At 44.7% G+C, this 22,182-nt stretch overlaps 1 protein-coding gene across 1 annotated transcript; it reads right to left on the bottom strand.

The window, feature by feature from the left end:
• Positions 1–2,051: 2,051 nt before the first annotated feature.
• Positions 2,052–19,015, bottom strand: LOC118791552 (chromosome-associated kinesin KIF4-like). The gene is made up of 31 exons (XM_036548948.1): positions 18,977–19,015; positions 17,488–17,620; positions 17,230–17,344; positions 16,518–16,696; positions 16,147–16,236; positions 15,818–15,984; positions 15,152–15,246; positions 14,956–15,075; positions 14,346–14,521; positions 13,770–13,831; positions 13,267–13,399; positions 12,714–12,772; positions 12,175–12,280; positions 11,374–11,476; positions 10,724–10,890; positions 10,481–10,584; positions 9,540–9,684; positions 9,126–9,236; positions 8,636–8,719; positions 8,352–8,462; positions 7,493–7,648; positions 7,160–7,257; positions 6,931–7,060; positions 6,334–6,504; positions 5,995–6,108; positions 5,682–5,759; positions 5,480–5,581; positions 4,946–5,113; positions 4,550–4,675; positions 4,337–4,456; positions 2,052–2,237 (listed from the first exon to the last, which is right to left on the bottom strand). The coding sequence occupies exons 2-31, from the start codon at positions 17,608–17,610 to the stop codon at positions 2,052–2,054; spliced, it is 3,699 nt and encodes a 1,232-aa protein (XP_036404841.1). The 5' UTR covers positions 17,611–17,620; positions 18,977–19,015.
• Positions 19,016–22,182: the final 3,167 nt, after the last annotated feature.

The following is a 22,182-nucleotide window of genomic DNA, read 5'->3' as shown; positions in this document are numbered from 1 at the left end:
GGAGCGCAACAGCAAGCGCAGAAGAGGTAGATTTTGGAAATGCGCTCTGGCCGTCACCAAAACTTAGAAGAGAGGCAGAAACTCTTCCCCACCTGACAGGCCGGGTAAGGGGAGCTAATTAGCCCGAAGCCTCCGCGCTCTCAAAAAATAAAACATTTTAAATTGATTTAATTTCACGCATGATCCGTTTTAGCTGAGCACAATCCATTCCTGCCAAAAAGGCATCTGGAGGGTGGAAAAAATGTGTTGGCGCCCTGCATGCCCTACCTTTCTGCATTTCAAAATCCGTCTTTAAGAGAGGGGCACAGAGGAGAGTTTGGGTCGGGATGAAGGCCCGGTTGGCGGATGCCGGTAATCTTCCAAGAGTCACGTTAACTACTGTGGCAATCCCAGCATGAGTCAGCAGCATCTTACCCATCACAACCAGAGGGACTAGTGTGTGCAGTAGTGTATTGCTTAGCGGTGGAGTGAAGCTACCATCTGTGTCTGGGTTCTGGTCAAAGAGGGCTGTAAAATAAGGCCTCCGCTACCACCCAGAGATAGTGTAATGAAGGGGGCATTACAGAAACAACTTTCACAAGGAAACGCTACACCACACCTGTTATTAGTGTTTAATGAAGACTTCACCTTCATTTCACTCAGCTCCTAGAAATAAAACCTTATTAAACGGTTAGGCTAGCCTCCCGATTCCCCCTGTGCTGGGAGAGGCCGTCGGACAGGCAAACGGAGCCAGCAAAACTTATCAGAACTGGACCTAGGCCAGTCCAAACCGCTTTAGTTTTTTTTCCACCAATTAGCGGAAACCTCCAAGCTGCGGCAATGCCCAGCAGGGACCCCACTCCTCTAAAAAGAAAACTGTATCAGGCCTTTGAGTTACCTTCGCCTTCAAGGAGCTACGCGCAAGCACATTTCTACTGGATCACGCAGGAGAAATGAGATTATCATTGAGGGAGCATTGTGTGTACAGATGGGTGTTAATGGGGGTGTGGGGGGTGGAGAAAGAGCCTCTTAGTTGGAGGGCCTTAAAATGAAATGGAGAAAGAGGCCCAAAAGCAGAGACAGCCGGGTGGGCAAACAGCCTTTTCCGAGTAGTGTAAATAAGCCCAAAGGGCACAGGACAAGGAAGGCAAGGAAAATATCTCAGCATCATCTTGAAAGAGGTACCAAGGCTAAATGAGATTTACAAATTCATGCGAGATATGTTTTATAACATGTACCGAGTGCATGCATGTGCAATTGAGATCCTGTAAGCCCGTGAGAGCTACGCTCTGCCAAATATAGCTTTTAGCATGTCGCAGCTGATTAATAAAAAGCTGAATGATCTGGGTTCTAGGCCATGGTTGGCTGGATGTCGTGATCTAGCGTTGCAGGATGTGGTTTGGAGTGCTGTCTCACATGCAAATATTTTATGCGTTTTATGAGTGGAACTTTAATTGTGGAATTCAACTTGTACAATTCTACTAATCCGATATAAAATGTGTAATCATATTCTGTCCTCTTGAATAAAGTGAATATTAAACTGTATGAATACTGCAATGCCAAGAGAAACTTTGACAGTTTGAAACTACCAAACAAAAACACAAAGTGTAAATCAGTAGCCCACAACCAACACAATGAGGCATGAGACACTGGACTCAAGAATATAAAATCAGCTTTTTATTTAGTCATTTTAAGATTCACTAGGACAGCAATCCTTACCCCATCAAAAAATATTAGGATCAAACAAAGACAACCCTATAAAAATACTATTTACATACTAGCTTCTATGTACATAGAATAATGAGCTCTAAGACCAGTTAGTGCTCAGACTATCTCCATAATTCTAATATTTCCCTTTTCATAAAACAGTTCACAGTATTTATTCTAATGCCAAGTTTCAGTGCCACCTTAATAAGGCAGGGGAAAACAGCACCTACACATCCACCTACAACACAATTATTAGAGCTACAACATTTATGTGAACACATAAAAAAGACAGGACATCTTAACAACATGTAAAGAGGTAAAAACTGAAGGCTGCCGGTGCTGAGCTGAGTCGGCGGTGTTCAGGGCTACTCTCGGATGGGCGTGCACCCAGAGAAGAAGCTGCTCTGGCTCGTCAGAACCCTTTTCTTCTTCTTCAGAATGCTGGCTGTGCTCCTCTCCTGCTCTTCCTCGTCCTCCTCCACCGTGGCTGGTTTCCTCTCTAGTTTGAGGTCGGCCGGGAGCTGGCCAATGTCGCCGATCTCTTTCAGAACCTGAAAGCACATTATACTGTATATCTACAGCACATCTACAGTGTGCTGCCCATTCGCCTCTATAGCAAACCTACAGTGCACTGTCCATTGGCGTCTACGGCAAATCTACATTTCCCCATTTGTCAACATGTACCATAACACATACACACTAGTAACCTACTGACATAGGATTTTTAAAACAGATACAGATTTTGATATTTGAGGATTTAACAATCCGATAATGATATATCGGCCGATATTTTTTTCCCCCAGAAAAAAATAATGTGTAGTTATTTAAGAGTCCTCACCAAGATAACATGACATAATGCAGTTTAAAAATAAACTTGTTTTATTGTCATAAATAGTACTTTGAACAAAAGTACAACAAAATATATTAAAGTTTTCATAAGAGTCAAATGTATAAAAACATAAAAAAGCTAAAACAAATATCATGCCATCTTAAACTATTAGGGGTGTGCAAAAATATTTTTTCGATTCAATATCGATCTGTAAAATTTATGGATCGATCTTTTAGGCTAATATAAATTTTTTCCGATTTTCTAGGTTCATTTCCGAAATGGTTAAACATAGCCAGAGAATTAAATAGACGGGCTCTGACATAGCCTAACTGTCGTATTAAAGGCAATTACTCTTCTGTGTCTCTTAACGTCCACGATACGTTCTGTGAAATAGGACATTATGTGATTTGGACGTTTTGAAAACACCATACTATATATTCAGCAAACCTATATGGAATAGGCACGAGATAAGCATAAAAAGTTTACCGTATAACAGTCAATCAATATCGAATCGAATCGTTAGCTTGTGAATCTGAATCGAATCGGATCGGGGCATCTCTGCCAATACCTAGCCCTATAAACTATGCAGTAAACTGATACAGTGACCTAGAGTAAATGCTGCTATTGAATGCATCTAATACTACACGACTGTCTGCAACAAGTACTTGTGACTTTGGGATTTCACACTACACGTTTGAAAGAGAAGCTAGATAACTTTGTTTGGCTACCAAGCCATGTTAGATACTTGTTCAGCTCATGTTTATTTACGTGTCCCCTCTGGTTTAACCGTTTCGCATGTAACTTATTTTTTATGCTATGTAGCACACGTGTTGCCTTACATGGCTCGTTATGCTTCCATTAGCATTTTAAGCTTCTCATAGTTTTCGGTTAGCATTTGCTATATATTTTTTTTTTTTTTTTTTAGAGTTAAATTGCTGTTTCTTCAAAGCTAAAATTAGCTAGAATTTCTCCAATCTAGTGTTCTAATCGCACCAGTTTTAGCATATGCGCTAAATGGCTAATCACACCGGTGTGACTGTACACGCAAAAGGGTTAATTTCCAATGCACTGAGTAACTACAAACACGAGAGTTGCAGATATATTTACCATTGCTTCATTAAGGCAGAATAATTTAAACGCTATAGTTTACCCGCTCATTAACGTTAGTGGTCTGCCACTGATAAACATGACATTAGCTAGCTTTGTGGCTAATCTAATTTAGCAATGAATGGCGTTATAAGCTGCTTTAAGCAATGTTGCCAGAGAATTTTGTGATGAAGGAGAACGTCAAACGAAATTTTGATGTTTGACCGAACATACCGGCTTTCACATTACTGCAGCAAAACCAGGCATGGCTGACATGAATGTTGTCAGGCTTATTTAGGCTAAGAGGAGAAGTGATGGGGATCTTTAAGTAACGTATTTCTCATGACAATTACCAACTTACCATGAACTACTATAAGCTACTCTGCTCGACGGCTTGGGTCAGCAGATTGTTGTGATTTGTGGTGTTCCAACCACGTGTGTTGCCAACAGTGGAGTTGCAGTGTGCACTCTGGTGGACAAACTACGCAACGACAACACTCATAACATGGTTGAAGGATCCATCTTCCGTCTCTCCGTTTCTTTTTTATTTGTCATTTATCGTTCGTTATAAACGCTGATACTGATATGAGCTAATTGCAGATATATCTGCCGATAATATCGGCACACCGATTTATCAGTCGGGCTCTAAAACACACACATTTACATAGGCCACATTAATGTGCCTGCACACATAATTTGCCATCTGTGGAGGCTGTATGACGACAGAGAGCCCACCTTCATGGTAAGAGTGACGCAGGGGGGCTTGAAGAAGGTGGCGTCCCCTGGGCTGACAGCTGTGGGGTCCCGAGGGGTGAACACAGAGTCTGTGGCTGATTCCTCCATTTTGCTGGAGTCCTGCAAAGGCGCAAAGAAAGAAAGAAAAAAAAAGATGACCCAAGGAGCCCTGAGGAATCGGGCAGTGCGGTGTGGTACAGGGGGTGCTCTCACCACGCTGGACAGGTGGGGGTCCATGTTACGGCATTTCTCGTGGTTGCACTGGCAGTTCTCCCCGCACGTCATCTTCCCCTTGCGGCAGTGGCACAGCTTGTTGCCACAGCGCCCCTTGCAGGCACACTGTAGGAATAACACACAACCAGCAGCCCTTTCTCAGTTGCAGTGGATACGTTTACGAGGTAATGATGGACATCCCAATGGACACTCCAATAGAATAGGTGAACAGGAACACCATGACCATGTCAGGTTGGCCAGTGTGGGGGTGCCTCTCAGCCCCACTGCTCCTGATTGAAATCTGACCCTTCTGAAACACTGCTGTAGCTGTGGCATAATAATAACACAATCTTTAAATGCAACAAAACAAAACTGAACTATGCATTGTGGTCATACCCCAGACATTGTAGAGTTCTTGCGGTTGCGATGGGCTTTCTTCCTCCGAGGGACCCACTCGTCCTTCTCCTGATCGGGGTCCGAGTCAGAGGGCGACATCAGCTCGTCCAGGTCAATGGTGGTGGACAGACAGGGCTCTCGGACAGCAGGGAAGTGGCTGGCTTTAGGCTTAGGGGCGGGAAGATGAGCCGTTAGCCATACCCATTGGAACAGCAGGTAACAATAACCCACCCCCACCTACACAGTACAGTAATTATTCAGACACTCAGAGGAAGTAGTTACCTAAGGAAAAATCACCTTCTTACATATTCTATTAGAATTTAGAAGATTTCTTCGTGAATGAGAGGCTTGCATGAGAGTGGCCAGGGGGAAACTCCATTGTGAATGGTGGATGGTAATAATCAGGACCGTTTGATAGGACACTATGCTCTAATGCTAATGTGACACGCACCCATGTGACAGGTGTGAAGCATGGCCGACAGAGAGGGTGAGGTGACCTCTGACCTCTGAATTGGCATGGCAGGGAAGACTCACCTTGGGAGGGACGTACTCGAAGGAGGAGTCTGGGGACAGGCTCGGATCCGGACACTGAGAGTCTGCTTTCCTGCCACCGGTCAACTGGAGGAGGGTCAGTCTCTGCAGGCCAAGTGGAGAGACTCAGGCACGCAATGCAAGACGGATAAAGCAGCCAACCATAAGGCTTCTGGGCCGAGTTGGCTACAAGGGCGGTCTTTACCTGCTTGTACTGGCTGTTCTCCTCCAGCAGCGTCTGATTCTGTTCGCTGAGCTCCTTCATCTTCTCTATCTGCTCCTCCTGTCAGCGAGGTGCAAACACACACACACACACACACACACACTCACACAGGTCAGGCAGTATTCACACAGGCTTCATTCAGTACTGGCACCCCAGGCCCATTAATCAATCTGCTTCTATCTGAATCATCATAATAATTATTTATTATGCAGATGAGGAGGTGTCTCTCCAAACAGAATTCTGAAAAGACTGGAAGTGACAAGCAAAGGGGGCATCCAAGAAGTGCCGGTCTCACCTGGAACTTTAAGCGCTGCAGCAGCCCCTGCTCCCTTTTTGATGCCTCTCCTTCAGTTTCCTCCTCCTTCCCAGCCACAGATTTTCCCTGCAGCTGACTGAGCAGATACAGAATCTGGGGAAGCAAGACAGGCCTCAAAATGACAGCCTAACAACATGTGTGGCAAAGGACTGGGGGGTGGGTGTGGTAAAGCACGAAGGGGCTGCGGCAAATTGGATGAGCAGCGTGCTGCTAGGCTGAACTCAGTGTGACAATCAGATGAAGAGAGTGCTAATGGACAGAAAGGGATGTGGCAATGAGATGAGGCAGTGTGGCAGCAGACTTGGGGGTGTGAATTGCCTTCTCTTGGTGTCTCTGCTCCAGCTCCACCAGGTGGCTCTGGTGCTCCATGTCCATGGTGGACATCAGCTTCCTCTCCTCGTATAGCACCCTCTGCAGGTCGCTGTAGTTGCCTTTCTCCTGCTTCAGCTCGCTCTCCAGACTGGCATTCGCCACCTTGGCAGACACCAGCTGCGAGAGGGAAGCAGTCCAGTTAGAGACAGGCGGAGTGATCAAACTTGGCCAGTACACCACACACTCAGTACCACCAGGGATCATCCCAGTAAAGAATAATGCTCATGAATGAAAGTTGTCATTAAAACCCAAACGTCTCAAAAGTGTTTTACAGAAACTATTTATGGGTCTATCATTCCTGGTGGCTCATTTGAGAATTATGAGTATGAGCATTAATAAACCGATCAATGACAGCAACACAAATATTCTGCAACACGACTGACATAGCATTTTTATATTGGAAGTGACATGATTTATAGGTGAGTGATATGAATGTATTCCATAACATTGAACAGTAGTTTTTGGATTCTGGTCTTTTTTTCTTTATGTAAAGGGGGCTGGGGAGTTACTGGCCAAGCCACCGTGTCCCCAGGGCACACTGACCTCAGACATGAGGAACTTGAGGGCGCACTTGGCCTCCATGATGGTGCTGATGCTGTCCCAGCGCTGCTTCAGCCGCTCCTCGTTATCAGCGTCCAGCACCTTTTGCTGCAGGTCGGCGATCTGGGCGCTCCTGGGAGAGAAGGGGGTGGAAAAACAGAGTCGTGTATGAGTCGTGCCTCCTCTCACGGGGTGCTGGGCGAGGTTTTCGGGCTGTGCAGGGGAAGCTCACCTGAGCTCCATCTCCGTCTCCAGGTTCTCCACCTGCTTCCCCAGGGACGCCTCCAGCTCGCCTTGGCTCTCCAGCTCTGCCACGGTGAAGGTGCGACGCTGGGGGGGGCAGAACAACACAATATTCAAATTCATTCACACCACTAATCACACTGGAATACAAATGGCGAAGAAATGTACATATTGGCTCATTTTTTCTGTTTATTTTCATAGTTCTGCACAGAGTACAGTTGTCATTTTTATCCAAAAAAAGCGAGGGCCTTTCAGGCAGTCCTACAGTACATGCACCTGCTCTCCTGCATTGCTGGAGAAGGGACAGAGGAGGGTCACTCACTCGCACTTTGGCTGCCGGCCGCTCCCCTGCCTCCATCCTCTGCTTCAGCTGGGAGATCTCCTCGGCCAGCATCTTCCTGTCCTCCAGCATGTCCTGCAGGTGGCGCCGAGCCTCCTCTGTGCTCACCAGCACCTCCACATCATTCAGCAGCCAGCTCTGTAAGCGGGAGAGACAGGCTCACACATCTCTCTCTGTCCAACACAGCAACAGTAATTTCGGGGGTATGGTCCCATGAATAGGTCATTTCACATTAGGGCTGCGTGATATAGCCGTTCACGATATATCGAATAGCTATTTTCAGCGCAATAACAGCTGTCCCCGGTGTGTGACGTTAGGTTTATTTCCATATTGTCTTCCCTTTAGTCATACCTGATGCGGGAGCACATCTCCAGTTTTCCGAGGCCATGTGAAATGCTTCCAGGGGAAAAAAGGCCACTCGTATCTATTCGATGTCGATATCACAGCAACAGCACTATGCTGCTTCCATGTGGTAGATAGAAACACATGGCTACAAAGATAAAGAATGAAAACATATGCTGTATGTTTTTTAAAGCTAATAGGTAAGTCAACCAACATATAGATACAAGTGATATTTTTCTGCCCTGGAAGCGTTTCACTGAACTTTGGAGATGTGCTCTCACATCAGGTATGACTAAAGGGAAAAAAAAAACATACGGGAAGAAACCTAACACCATATAACGGGGATAGTGGTTACTGCACTAAAAATAGCTATTTGATATGTCGTGACGGCTATATCATGCAGCACATATTTCACATTAAGCAGAGATTACAAACAGCCGCATTCACATTATAAAAGGTGATAGGACAACAGAGTGAGGGAGAGGTATGAGGGAGGTACCTTCACTCTTCCTGCAGCTCCCTCCATTCCTCGATTCTGCGTCTCTTTGCGCTTCTCCGCCTCGCTCCTCTTCAGAAGGGCATCCTTCAGACGCCTGTTGGCCGCTGCAGCCTGCAATCACACCCGCACATGCAAAAATGCACAGGTGCAGACATGTTTTAGTTGGTTGTCCACATAAGGCTGGGGACCAGCTCTGGTGGTGATCCATGTTTGACCTGGAGGCAGTATGTGATGGCATCCAGCTGTCTGGATGCAGAAAACACAGCGAGACAAGGTCGACTCACCTCCTCGGTCTTCCGGCGCAGAACACTGGCCTGTTTCTGGAAGTCCCTCTCCAGCTTCAGCATCTCATAGCCTCTCTTACGGTCCTGCAGGTGTTCAAACAGGAATATACAGATTAGCTCTGCACACTCTCACTAGCCAATGATAATCAAGGGGAGCAGTGCACAACAGCTGGAACAGTAAATATTTCTACAGTACACAAATACAGTGATCCACTATCTTTGCAGAAACAACGTACATTCCACTGTATTGTTTTTATGGACTTTTATAAGTGGGTTTCTGAGGTATGAAAATAGCCATATGTGTTAAGTATACTGAATGCCTGGTTCTTGGCAGTTAAACATTCTTCCTGATGCAGACTGGAAGTGGGTACATTCACCTTAGAGCAGATTTATAAAATTGATTACAATTAATTTCTTTTTGCAAAGTAAAGTAACAAAGTAATGCACATGTGAGCGTGTATGTGTGTGTGTGAGAGAGATTTGACCATACCTTCTCCTTGAGTTGCAGAACCTCCTTGTCCTTCTTACTCTTCCACACACGAAACTTCTCAGCATCCTCCCTCATTTGCCTCATCAGCTGCACTCGCTGGGACTTCATGGCCTAAGACCCCACAACACAGTTAAACAACGTAATGATATTTTACACATGCTATACAGACGCATACAAGGTCGCTCTTCTAGGCTTGATCTGACAGGGTTGCATGAAGCGGGGAAAAAAAGATAGCAGATGTGACCCTTGGGTACTGCTACAACACTTACTACAGAGTAAAGCTAAGGCTCTGCATTCGGCTCCCTCCTATGACACAAAGTCACCAAATCTCCACTGAAACACGCTAGCATGCTGCTTCTTTTAGCTTCCCATATGGCTGGTTAGGCACCCCTCGGCCTTCCTGGGCATCTGCACCTGGATCTCCTGGTTGAGCTTGGCCACGCTGCGCACAGACGTCTCCTTGAGCTTGAGCAGCTTGGCCTGCTCCTGCAGCTTCTTCTTCAGCTCAGAGATCTGGCCCTCCAGCTCCTGCAGCCTCTTCCTGCGCTGCTCGCCGAGCCTGGGGCACAGGGAGAGGGAGACTGAGCCACTCCACACATGCCTGCTTAAGCCACCAGTGCACCGAATTTAACACTGTCAAACAGCTGGACTACATGAGCCAAAACGCAAATATCCACATGACAGCAACAAACACTTCATTTGAAATTTGGAAGTATTACCAATACATGTATACATGTACACACACACATACACACACAAATGTGCACATATTGCATACCAGGCTATTATACAACAACCGTGCTTTTAGTACACCTATTGTGTATTTAATACACCTATTGTCTATAAATGTACAGAGGATGACACAGAAATAAGTCAACAGATAGATAGAAATCATAATATTCATGTCTTCATAGCTACCACATCAATGTCAGTAAGAGTCCAATTTGCAACTAAAACCTGCCCAAATTATACATGCACAGCAGAGGCACTATTCTACATGAATGCTAACCAGTGTCTGCTTCGATCCCTGCATTACTTTAGTATGTGGAGAGAAAGTGGTCTTTTCACATTTACGGTCTTATGAAAATGGTAGGAGAAAGCATGTTTGATTATGCATTGCTGCAATAATGCAGACCATGTGGACAACTGTGTAACTGCTAGAGTGTTTGGCAAAATCAGAACTAGTCTGTGTCCCGGTGTTATACCACTTCTTTACCAGCAACATTATACAGCCACCATATATATTCATGCATATTCAACATGTGCACTGTTAGGAGCTGTAGCCAGGAGAGGCAGTCATCTCTTTGCTCCTAAGACCCCAGCACTCCTATGTTGGTCATAGAGTAGTGCCCTACTTGGCTTGGGTAGTGTCCTTCTTGGAGGAGTGCAGGGCCAGGATGAGCTCCTCTTTCTCCTGCTGCAGTGAGCCAACAGCCGTCTGAAGGCCCCGCATATTCTCCTGTGAGGAGGGGAGAGAGAGAAAGAGGGCTCATTGCACACCACAGCTTCACCCCCCCCACAACCTGACCAATCACAGCTTCCTTCCCACAACTCCACTGCACGTCTCCAGAGCCAGTGTGACTATCCTTGCGCTGTACCTGGTACTCGGTCTGTATGGGCTCCAGGTGACTGTCATTCTGGCACATCTTCTTGACAAAGGCCTCCTTCAGAGCCAGCACTTTGTTGAGCTCCAACAGCTCCTTTGACATCTGCGCCTGCCGCAGGGCATGCTGAGTAGCGAAAGCCTCCATGGAGCTCTTGTCTGCTGATGTGACATGGGGAGTCTGGGCGCGAGTGGAGACAGAGACCACAGGGGTAAAACTTCAGGTCACCTGGCTGGAAGCATAGCTTCGGGACAGCTTTTACAAAGGCAGGGCCTGGAGAGCTAGGGTGTTACACGTCAATCTCTGGGTGACTTTACACTGTACACACACTCACGTGTAATGCAGGATCTGTGTAAAGACACCTATTATTTACATTAGTCCACAACTAGAAGTTAAACAGACTAATGCAGATAACGTTTCACATTTACTTTCAGCCAAATCAACACCATACATATGCTCTTAAGGGAATGCCTTTCCCAACAGTATGTCACTTAACTAGCTACAGTGTGTGAATCTGATTGCTTGGGTCTGACTGAACCCTATGCAGACAGTGAGTTGCATCAGTTAAGACCGACTACTCAGATCTGACTGGACCCTGATCACAGCATGTAAGGCTAGCTAACCCCACAGTGCAATCCCTGTACCCACCCCTGTCCCCGTTGGGCTAGGCTCTCCCTCTCTGTCCGGAGGCTTGCAGGTCTCTGACGCCATGGCCTCAATAGACGCCGCAATGCCAACGCTCTCATCCTGAGGAAACAGACAGACAGGAAAGGGAAATTAAGAGGCAGATGCACACAGGAATTCACTGTCTCCCAAGGTAACTTGAAGCTCCTTTAGAACAAATTGTTCCTTTTATTAAATTATTATTGGGTTTTTACAAAAATTGCCTCAAAAACAATAAAGTTGTATAATCATTTAACAAGAATATTAACAGACACCATAGTGTATGGGTACAAAAAGGATTTCACAGCTCGCTATCCATCTCATTAATATTTGTCACGCAGTAGGTAATTCCTTGTAATTCAACCAGCTCTGCATAGAGCTTCTTGGCGTAGGCTGTACCAGCCAAGTTATTCCGACCTGATTGAAACAGGGCTTTATGGTGACTAGTATGAAATTCAGTTTGTTCATTCTTTATTTTCCCTGAAAGTCCTGTTAAGATTAGAATGTCCTTTCCAAGGGTGATTGAGATTTTAATGTAACATGAAAAAGACTATACGCAACCATTGTGGCAGCTCTTATGATTTAAAAAGGTACTATCCTCAGTTACACACTGTAAATTATGTGCTTACAAGGAAAAGGAATGTGACACTAGTCAGATTTTTTTGCAGCAGGTAAAGGGTGGAAGAAAACATTAAAAGAGGCCAAGGAGTAAGTCCAGTCCTTTTTGTTTCAATGTTATGTTGCAGATAAAGAAAATTAACTCTCCCTTGGGTGGCCTGTACCTGTAGATGCAGGATGACCTGCTGCAGGTTGCGGATCACCTCCACGTTGTCTTTCAGCTCCTGGTCCTCCAGGCTCTCCACCACCCTCTGCAGGTCAACTCTGCAACTGCAGGAAAACACTCAGTCACATTAAGAGTGTTCTGTGATGAATAATGGATCATTTGCCTGTTAAAGAAGAAACCCATAATATAGGAATGGAACACTACCACAGTAGAGGCACTCCAGAGCTCTCTGAACAAATACTGCATGAAACATCTCTGCCAGGGACTTGCCATGTAAGGAAATCCTGACAAGACTGATAAAAGGTAACATCTATCAGGTTTGGGCCAAAAGCTTGACTTGCTGAGGTCTGGATTAAAAAAAAAAAAAAAAAAAACACCTAAAAAAAATCTATACTTCAATAACTGCAAGTCACTAAGGCCAAAATGAGAAACTGGGTCATAGCAATCAATTTGGCTGCCTGAATACCATAGTTAAAGAAATGAGAAGGGTTCATGTCAAATGTATTTCACAGGACAGAAACAGGAAGGTGCACTTACGCTGCATGCCTCTTCAGCTCCTCCAGTTTACTCTGCAGACTCTCATTGGCTTGCTCAGTCTGGCAAGGCACAAGGAAGGCGGTAAACAATCAAAATTCAGAAGAACGGACAGTTACACATTTGGCTCTGCCATTTCCGTGATAATCACATATCTGTGCAGTTATGCTGGGCCAACAGTTGACATTATCAGCAGTCGGTCAATTGCAGTTCTCATCTAACGTGTGTTTGACTCACTATACCTTATATCATCAACTGTATGGCATGAGCATAGCAAAGTGCAATTTGCAAAGTGATTGCAACAGGTTCACAAGCTAAGAGGTCTTTGTAAAATTAACAAGAGCTGTCCATCGCCTATTCACTCCTGTAACATGGTGTGAGAGCATGATGTGTCAGAGGTACAGGTGTAACACACGGGTGGTGAGGGATTATAAGTACTGTGTCAGAGATACACAGTGAAGATGAACTGTCAAGTGTAACTGGTGAAAAGTAATGTGTCAGAGGCGCAGGTGTAACAGCGTGGAGGGGTGTGAGGGGTGATGGCGCACGCACTGACCAGCAGGATCCTCTCCAGCAAATGCGCTGTTTGGTTCACAGCCTCGCTCAGCTCTCGGCCCAGCTTGCTGTTCTCGTCCTGCAGGCAGGAGTTCTTCTCTAGGAGCACGGACACATTTCCCAACGGCTCAGACCTGGAAGGAGATATGACTACAGTGTGGTAACAGTACTTCCCCCGAAAACGAACCACAATACCAGAGGACTGCAGCTCCTTACAGCACATATGCCAGACATCACATTTTCAGTACCTGCGCTGCTAATTGCCTAAACCTACTGAATGCACTTCTATGTCGCTCTGGAAAAGGAAGTGTATCTACTGAATAAATGTAAATGTAAATAACAGGAAGGATAGAGAGATTTTATAAATTGTAAGGTGGGGAAAACAGGTTCAAGCCTCTGTCATGATGCAGACCTCCATATGAACCACACCCTGCCGTTTCGACCTGCAATTAATCAGTGACGGCAGTCTCAGCTGCTGCTGGGCGAATGAATGGATTAAATTACCCAGAAAGCACCGGGGCCACTCCTCCACGTGCATGCAGCAGCATCACCTGCAGCTCCTGGACCTGCAGTGGTAAAAGGACATAACCTGCCATCAGAGGCACCGCTAGTGATGGCACCACTAGCATTTATTGATTTACGCATTCAACTAAATATTTGCTTATTGATACGCTGGTATAAATGTTACAGGCTGTTTGTAACAAATTCAGTGAAAATTAACATTGCTCTTGATAGTTGCAATGCAATGTTTATACTAGTGCATGGATTTTTGTACCAAAGTGCCTTTTTTTTTTTTTTACTAGTCCCCCCCCCCCCCCAATTCATTGAACATGGATGCATTTGTCCAAGACAGCATGTGTAAAGCATAGTTACACAAGCCCTACTCGTATCACTAAACTTGTCTCAACATGCCACACAAAGTCAGTGATGGAAATAGTCGGTAATACATTGTGTCACATGACGAGTCAAACTGACCTGTCAGGAGCGTCTTGATTGATGGCCTGCAGCGCACCATGTTAAGAAATACAGGGACATGATGGGAACAACAGCATAATGGTGTCCCTGGTGCGGTTCCTGTACCTGCTGTCTGAGCCGCTGCATCTCGGCTGCCCGGGGGTCCATGTTGACGATGGGCTTGTTTTTGATCTTGCGCGCGCGGTCCGCGTAGCGAAGCGTGTTGATGGTCTCCTCCATGTTGGAGTCCGCCGGGCTGACGCACGCAATCATCAGGGTGTGGCTGTTCCCACCCAGAGAGTCTAACACCACCAGGCAAAAGAAATATCCACATAATTAAGATAACAGTGAGGGAAGGAAATTCTCCACTTATTTAAGCTGACTGCACCGAAAAGAAAACGTCTACATATTTAATCTCACACTGAGGAGAAAATCTGTATGGTTGGAAACAGTCTCAGCTTCCCGTTTTAGAATTCTTCTTGCAGCTTTAAACTGAGTAATATACTTGGATAGCTATGTACTTGTAAAATGTAAAAGCTGTTGAAGACTGCACATGTTGCTAAGCTATACAGTTTGACTAAAGAATGCTCCCTGGCTTAAAGACTTTAGAAGCACTCGGCAAAACAGACCTAACAACATAGTGCCATTTCAGGTGATCCCTCAGTGGTGGAAAAAAACCATGATGTATCATTAAAATGCTTAGAAAGAACCCTAGCCTCCCAGGGTAGATCCTCACCCTGCAGCAGTCGGGTCAGCTTGGAGTCTCTGTACGGCACGAACGTGCCCCTCTTGGTTTCGTCCCCAAGGGCGCTGATGACGTTCCCCAGCGACAGGAGACCTCTGTTAATACTGATGCCTGGAAAGGAGTCGGGGCACGTCAGTCAGGTCGAACGGAATCACCGCGGATCACACGCACCATGTGAGAAACTCGCCTTCCTTCAGACGGTCGCCCTCCGCTTTGGTCTTCTTCTGCCTCTCTGACCCAGCCAGGTCCACCAGGTGCAGCTTGGACACCACAGAGTCACCTCTGTGGAAAGAAAGGGGGAAAATGCTGGGAAACATTTAATTCACCAAGAACCATTCCCATCTTTTATTCAAAACATAGTGGTACCCAGTTTGCCTAATGTAGCTGGAAAGGACATTTTCTTGGACCTAGCTGTTCTGTTTCTTCGCAATTCAAATTTTTTCATATAATAAAACATGAACTTTGGCTTACAGGTTTGACAGCAACAAAAAATTGTTAGGCACTGGCAGTCCATATACTTTTTGCAAACTACCTTAAAGGCTTTCAGAGACAGAATTAAGGTAAAGAATTTTTTAAATGTAGAAGAGACACATTAACTGCAAACATAGCGTGGGGATGGGGACTGCTAGAGGGAGGAGGAGTGTGGGAAAGGGGGTGGGAACAATGTGATTATAGTGATACAAATACTAATTTGAGAACATGTGTACAAAATAAGTGAACCTCTTTAACACAAATGACATATCCACCCATACTGCATTCAAACGGAGTTAACGGCATTTTCAGTCTTGGTGCTGAAGATGACATATATAACAGCACTGACTGGCAGCGTTGGGCAGGGTGTGGCGTGGCTCACCTGTCGGCACTCCGGCGCTGCTCCAGCGTGATGGTGAATATGGCGTGGGAGCGGGATGAAGCGGAGTTCATGGCGGTGGAACCCACGGTGCGGGCCGAGTTCCCCTGCTCCAGGCAGCTCACCATCTCCCTGGAGCTGGAGACCGCCTTCTCCGTCAGGCCCACGATCTGCAGCAAGAGCAATGTTAGCATGCTCCCATTCAACAAGGATCAACTTATGCTGACGCTAACACGCCTGCCAACTAGTTAAGCACCAACGCATGCTCACCTTAATGCCTTCTGTAAGATTCTCTCAAATGATACATACTCATTACACCAACGCATGCTGACCTTAATGCCTTCCTTGGGGTCTTCACGTATGCTGATGACTGGTTTGTCTTTGGATCCACAGAGCAGGTCCAGGATTTCCTCATTATAAATCTGAAACAAACCATGCCAGTGCAATTCTTACATTAAGTGTGGCAATTTGGCCTATTATTCAGCTGAGTGGTTATGACCCAACCCAAAGAGTAGTCATAACCACTAGTCAAATAGTCAAAATCTGGCCCTACTATGTTTCAAGGAGAACTTTACAATGACGTTCTGTTGTCCACCTATAAAGTGGTCCAGATCACCTAGTGCACTTGGATGCTCAGCAAACAAATCAAGACATTTTTTCCAGCGTTGGCCAGAGAGAGAGAGAGAGAGAGCGACATGCGCACCTCCAGGTAGGAAACTGTAAGCGCCATCTTGTCGTCCTTGTCCTGAAAGATCCTCCTGATGACCCGGGGGATGACGCCGACGGCAGGGTCGTGCTCCTGCGCTGATGTGTATGCGCCCCCCATGGAGAACGTCTTCCCAGAGCCTGTCTGACCGTACGCCAGCACTGTGGCATTGTAGCCTGTGTCAGGGGAGAGGCTGCTGGTGAGCCACAGAAACACACAGAGCAAACGAAGAAAAACCACACTGACATAGCGGCAAACTGATCCACAAGAAAATAAAATGACACAGGGTCTGTTACACTGTCTAACTGCACAACCCTGAAACAAGGGCACTAACAGTACTTAGCCATTAGCCATTACCAAAACTCTAAGTTGCAAGCAACCTGGTATTTGGATTAAAAATAAAATGAAAGTATCTGTTGCACTGTATCATGCAGTACTACCCTGCTCCAAGGGCTCTACCAGTACTTTAACACATCTAAGAAAAGTTATATCCGCATGTTAAATGACTACCTGACAGAGGACATGTTAAAGTAAGAATGCCCTCACTTCAAGATAATTTTCACTGTGACCTTATAGTCATGTTGCATGCCAAAAAGTAACATTTGTCAACATTCATGTGTTGAATGTTACAAACCAAGGCCTCTTGTGCTCAGATGACCTCAACACTGACATTTTAAAACACATGAGTGAATTAATGTGTGTGACACACCTTTGAAAAGTCCAGACAGCAGTGAGGCCACGGCAGTGTTGAAAACCTCCTCTTGCTCAGTCGCCGGGTCGAAAACGTAATCGTATGTGAAAGCCTTGTCCTTGCCAACAATCACCTGGGGGGTGAAGGGGGGAGGGAATGGGAGATACCATTTCCCACAGAATCAGACGACTGCACTCATCAGTAATATAATATAGTGTGCTCATTTTGTCTTTGCTAAATACTAATATGAAGCAGCAGTGTCCAGGCTGAGCCCACCTGGGGTTCTCCGGGCACAAAAGTGAGGCAGCACTGACATCCCTCATTGATCTCCTTGGGAACGAGAGGTCGGCACCGCAGGGCGACTCGCACAGGGATGGCCTTCTCATCCTCCCTCGTCATGCTGGGACTCCTGCGGTCATAAGTCACGTTCACTTGGTAAGAATGGTCTCACACTCAGATGTGTAAATTGGTCATAGTTTTTGTTTGCGTTTACTGAGCTTTTGGTTTGACAGGAACTTACAAAACAGATAAATTAAAACTGTGACTGTATGCCAGTCTCACCTGTTTGTAGAATGTTGGACAATTCTTTCCAAGGTTACAATACTGCTCTACTCTTAGACACCCAAGTTTATTTCGGTTGTGAATATGTTTTTCAGGTTGACCTCAAATCACAACAGCTTCCAAAGTGCCTATCTGAACAAAGACACGTTATCGCAAATCGATGTCTCTGCACACAGTGGCTGTCGGTTGTCTCAATCTTACTATCTGTCCTGAAGAGCAAGGGCAAAGGTTATTGCTTTTTCTTCGTGTACACTTTTAAATAGCAAAGCCGGGAGAGTTAGTAGTTCACCGGCGCTTCAAGTCCACACAGACAGAGCCTACTGACATACTACCTGTGTTTGCTGTCCCACACACCAGTCCAAGCCAAGTGCTGGGGGAGCTACTATGGGAACTGCAGCAAAAGCAAACCTTCAGACCCCTACAGTGGACAAACTGGACAACTTACTTTGGGTGAGAGAAAATACCTCGCATACCATTCGTGATGCGCTTCAGGTTAAATTCAGGGACCCTAACTCAAATCATTTGGACTCGCAAGGTGTACACACATGCACCTTGCGAGTCAGGCTGCCAAACCAGGTCAAGGCCTATGCAAATCTGAGTAGCAGTTTTGCTATTATGCATTTTGAGCCGAGTGGATTGCCACATTATCGTTTGCAATGTATAATATTGCTAACTTCCCAATATCATCCAATTAATATTTACGAATATCTCTCTGAACAAAACGTTTTATTCCCCCAACCCACTGACCTGCCAAATGGTAGCTAGCCAGCCAATACTCAAAATACATTGCTGACTATTGCGCAGTGATCGCATAAAACAGTAGCCAGCTAACTATCTGCTGCTATGGAACCACATATCTAGCTAGTGGTCTGCAATGTTCTTTGTGTCCGTTTTCTGCACTAAGCTCTTCGCTGCTTTCCCAAAGACAGTTTTTGAATAACTGTGCGGATTAGCAACGTTTGCTAAGCCTGTGCTTCATTAGCTAAGCAACATAGAAAAACTAGCATGAAATTTGACATTAATATTTGCTGCTGTACATGTGTAGGCTAGTTAGTTAGCTACAGAATACATGCTATTTGATTAGGCAGCAAGGCTAGTAGGTTGGCGACTTGTGCATGTTACAAACCCTGCATCAGCTAACGTTAGCTGCGTAAGTTGCTTGCTTGTTCATGTTTTTGTGTGGTTGAGTCCAACTACGACTTACCTTCTCAGTTTAAACTACAGCTTTGATCCGCAAAGTAGAATGGTTTCACAGGATAAATAATGTTAGCTAGCCTGCTAGCTAACTTAAGTTGACCACGTATTTCACTCTTAATCCTGAATGCTCTGTTTTCCTTTGGATGAAGGAAGTTTATGCAGCCAGATGCAAATCAACGGCCCGCCACTTTCAAACCATCCGCTCCTCCCCCTAACCCCAATGGGAGATAAACGTCATCGTCCCCAGGCTGGTGTGGTAAACCAGCAAATGTAACGTAAGTTAAAAAAAGAAAAAAACTTCCATGTGTTGTTGCCTACCCATATTTTATCACAACTAAGATGTTCAGAAGCTGCCATGGTGGGTGTTTGACGAAATAAACTGATAATGGTCTAGCTAGAGCTTGCTAGGTTACAAGCCGCCTGGTGTGATGCAGTGACTGTAGATTATTTTAAAAGATAGGTGCGTCATATTTCTTTTTAAAACAATTATTTTGCAGTGTCCAGTTTATTATCATTATTTTTATTGTTTAAGCTCGAAATGTGCAACAGCAACGGTTGTTATGCTAGACCACCGGAAGGGGGAGGCATCACTTTAATTTAGAGTAGACGGTACTGTCAGCTCATCCATCTCTGCAAGCGACAGAGGGGCTCTATAATAGGCGATAGAGGGGCTACTGCCTTTTATGTTGCTTGCCTCACTGCTGATTTTTTGTGTGCATGTCGTTGGAGAATAATTACAAAATTTGACATTTTTCATATGCTTTATATCATATAGCAGAATGGTATGACTAGGTGCAACCCTTTCCCCCCGAGAGAACCCACCCCAGTGCGGGTGTCTTCTGTCTGAGGCAATGCACAATGTGGCTTCCAGATGTGTGCTTCATGTAATAATTCACATCATAACATTTCACCACTTTCATTTATTGCCCCCACATCTGGCAATTTTGCCATGGTCTGCCAGCACCTTGTCGAAATTCATGGTCTCTGGCTATGCCCAGCCATACCCAATATGGTCACAAAACATGACTTTTGCATAACTTTTCATAGCATTGCTCAACTGAGCTACCATTTAGGCACATGCATTGGTAACAGTGAAATGTATGCAAGTGAAAGGTCTTACATCATGACAATCATGGCCATTTTAAGATGTAAATAACTTTTAATAGAATTTCCACAGTCAACTCACATTTGGCACACCTATTAGCCATTGCCTCTAGATCTGAACTCACTTGTTGCCATAGCTCTTGTAAATGCAAAACTCAGACGGCTGCCAGCAACCTGGAATTTGAATTCAAAATAAAATGAGAGAGTCTGTTGCATTCTGTCATGCAGTACTACCCTGCTACAAGGGCGCTACATTTTTTTTAGCTCATCTAAAAAGATTATAACCTTATGTCTAGTGACCACCAGACAGATGACATGTTGGCAGAGTAAGAATGCCCTTGCTTCAAGTTCATTTTTGTTGTGACCTTTCAGTTATGTTGCAAATCAGGGCACCTTGTGCTTCAATTCACTGAAACACTGTCACTTAAAAACACAAAAGTAAATTAACATTGTGAGAAAGATGTATGTGAGGTGTTCACGTGTCAGAGTCAGCTGAAATGCAAATATCTGTGTTAGTTTGGAGTGCGATCTGAGTTACTGCATGCTTTTGAAAAATATGGAATATTTCATCAGTGCCCTTTGTATAGTAATGGTTGCTCCCCATACGCACCCGGCACCACGAGGGGGCAAGAGGGGGCTTTGCCCCCTCAGTTGTATTTTGTGCCCCCCCCCGGTTAAGTTTTATGTACCCTATAGAAACATAGCAAAAACAACTAAAATATTGGAAATGTTGGAATACTCATTGGAGACGACACAGGGAAGTGAAGTTTCGGTCAGCGAGAGAGAGAAAGCGAGAGAGCTGCATGGCATGAGCAGAAAGATAGACAAAATGATCTGATCATCTTCTTTTTTTACTTAATCACCCTGATGTTGTTGGCTATTATTTTGTTGATTTTAGCAGTCATTTCTCAGTGGCTAGAATCGTTAATAATTATAATAATCGTTAATTCTATTATTTTGTGTCTTGTAGACCTAAATTCCCTAAATTGTGTGAGGACACTCAGGTTTAATACTGTTTTCACCACTGCTGTGAAATAAATGTATTATTTCATTTTGAAACAGTAGTCTTGTGTTGTTGTTATTTAGCCTTTCAGAGTCTATTGCATGGTTAAATCAATGAATTTCATTAAACCTACCACCAGACCAATTTTAGGTGGTGACCTGGCAATCTGCCCCAAATATTCCTATTTCATATTATGGCCATGACGCACAAACACATGGAAAAGGTAAGGCAGGGAATTGTTCGCATCTAGTCAAAAAGGCCACTATATTGCCACCTGCAGGATGAAAAAAATGCAGAAAAAGGCATAGCAGGATGATAACCTACTGTTTTACTATATAAAAAGATTTGCCCCCCTCGCCATTTTTAAGTGCCCCCTCAGTCACTTCATCCTGGCACCAGGCCTGTCCCCATCTGAAAGACAATAACATCATATTCTGGTTTTGCTACTGCGTGAGTAAGCAAGATAATTAAACTTATGGTATATATAGTGCAGACTCATGTTGCTTTGAGACCTCTGGTCTTATTGGGCACAACCAGGTCTGTTTCCACTTCATCAGTGCCATACATGGAAAAAAATACTGTTCAGTACTTAAGGAATGAGCCTGAAGATTTAAAGTGGTGATCAACTGAAATTCAGGAACAAACATTTATTTTGACTGAATATGTCACCACACATATGGTTATGTTGTTATTATTCATCATAATCACATTTACTGAAAGAAAGCTGATGTAACAAAAGACACAAATGTGTTGTAGAAGTTTGACTGTGAAGGATGGCATGGTTAAGCACGCTTCTGCAAGCTGAGAGGAAAAATGTTTAACCCTCATCTGGGTGTTTTGCTTTTCACTGATTCTAAGGTTGGCAATGCTGATTGGTGTTTCTCCCCATTGCATGATTAACTGTTTTTAAGTACAACAATGACCTCAAGTTCATTGTTTTTTTGAAAGTATTGAAACAATAAGGTAGCTCTATACAGAATACACAAATAGCCAGACACAAAGGTTGATTTACTGCAGGGTCTGTCTGAAATATAAACACAGATAAATTATTTTATTTTCATGTAGCAGATGCTCTTATCCAGAGTGATCATGTAAGTGAGATGAAT

The sequence above is a fragment of the Megalops cyprinoides genome, chromosome 16 (assembly GCF_013368585.1).
Source record: "Megalops cyprinoides isolate fMegCyp1 chromosome 16, fMegCyp1.pri, whole genome shotgun sequence".
Lineage (NCBI taxonomy): Eukaryota > Metazoa > Chordata > Actinopteri > Elopiformes > Megalopidae > Megalops > Megalops cyprinoides.
The sequence above is the reverse complement of the archived record's forward strand: the minus strand, read 5'-3'. Positions and strand labels throughout refer to the sequence as shown.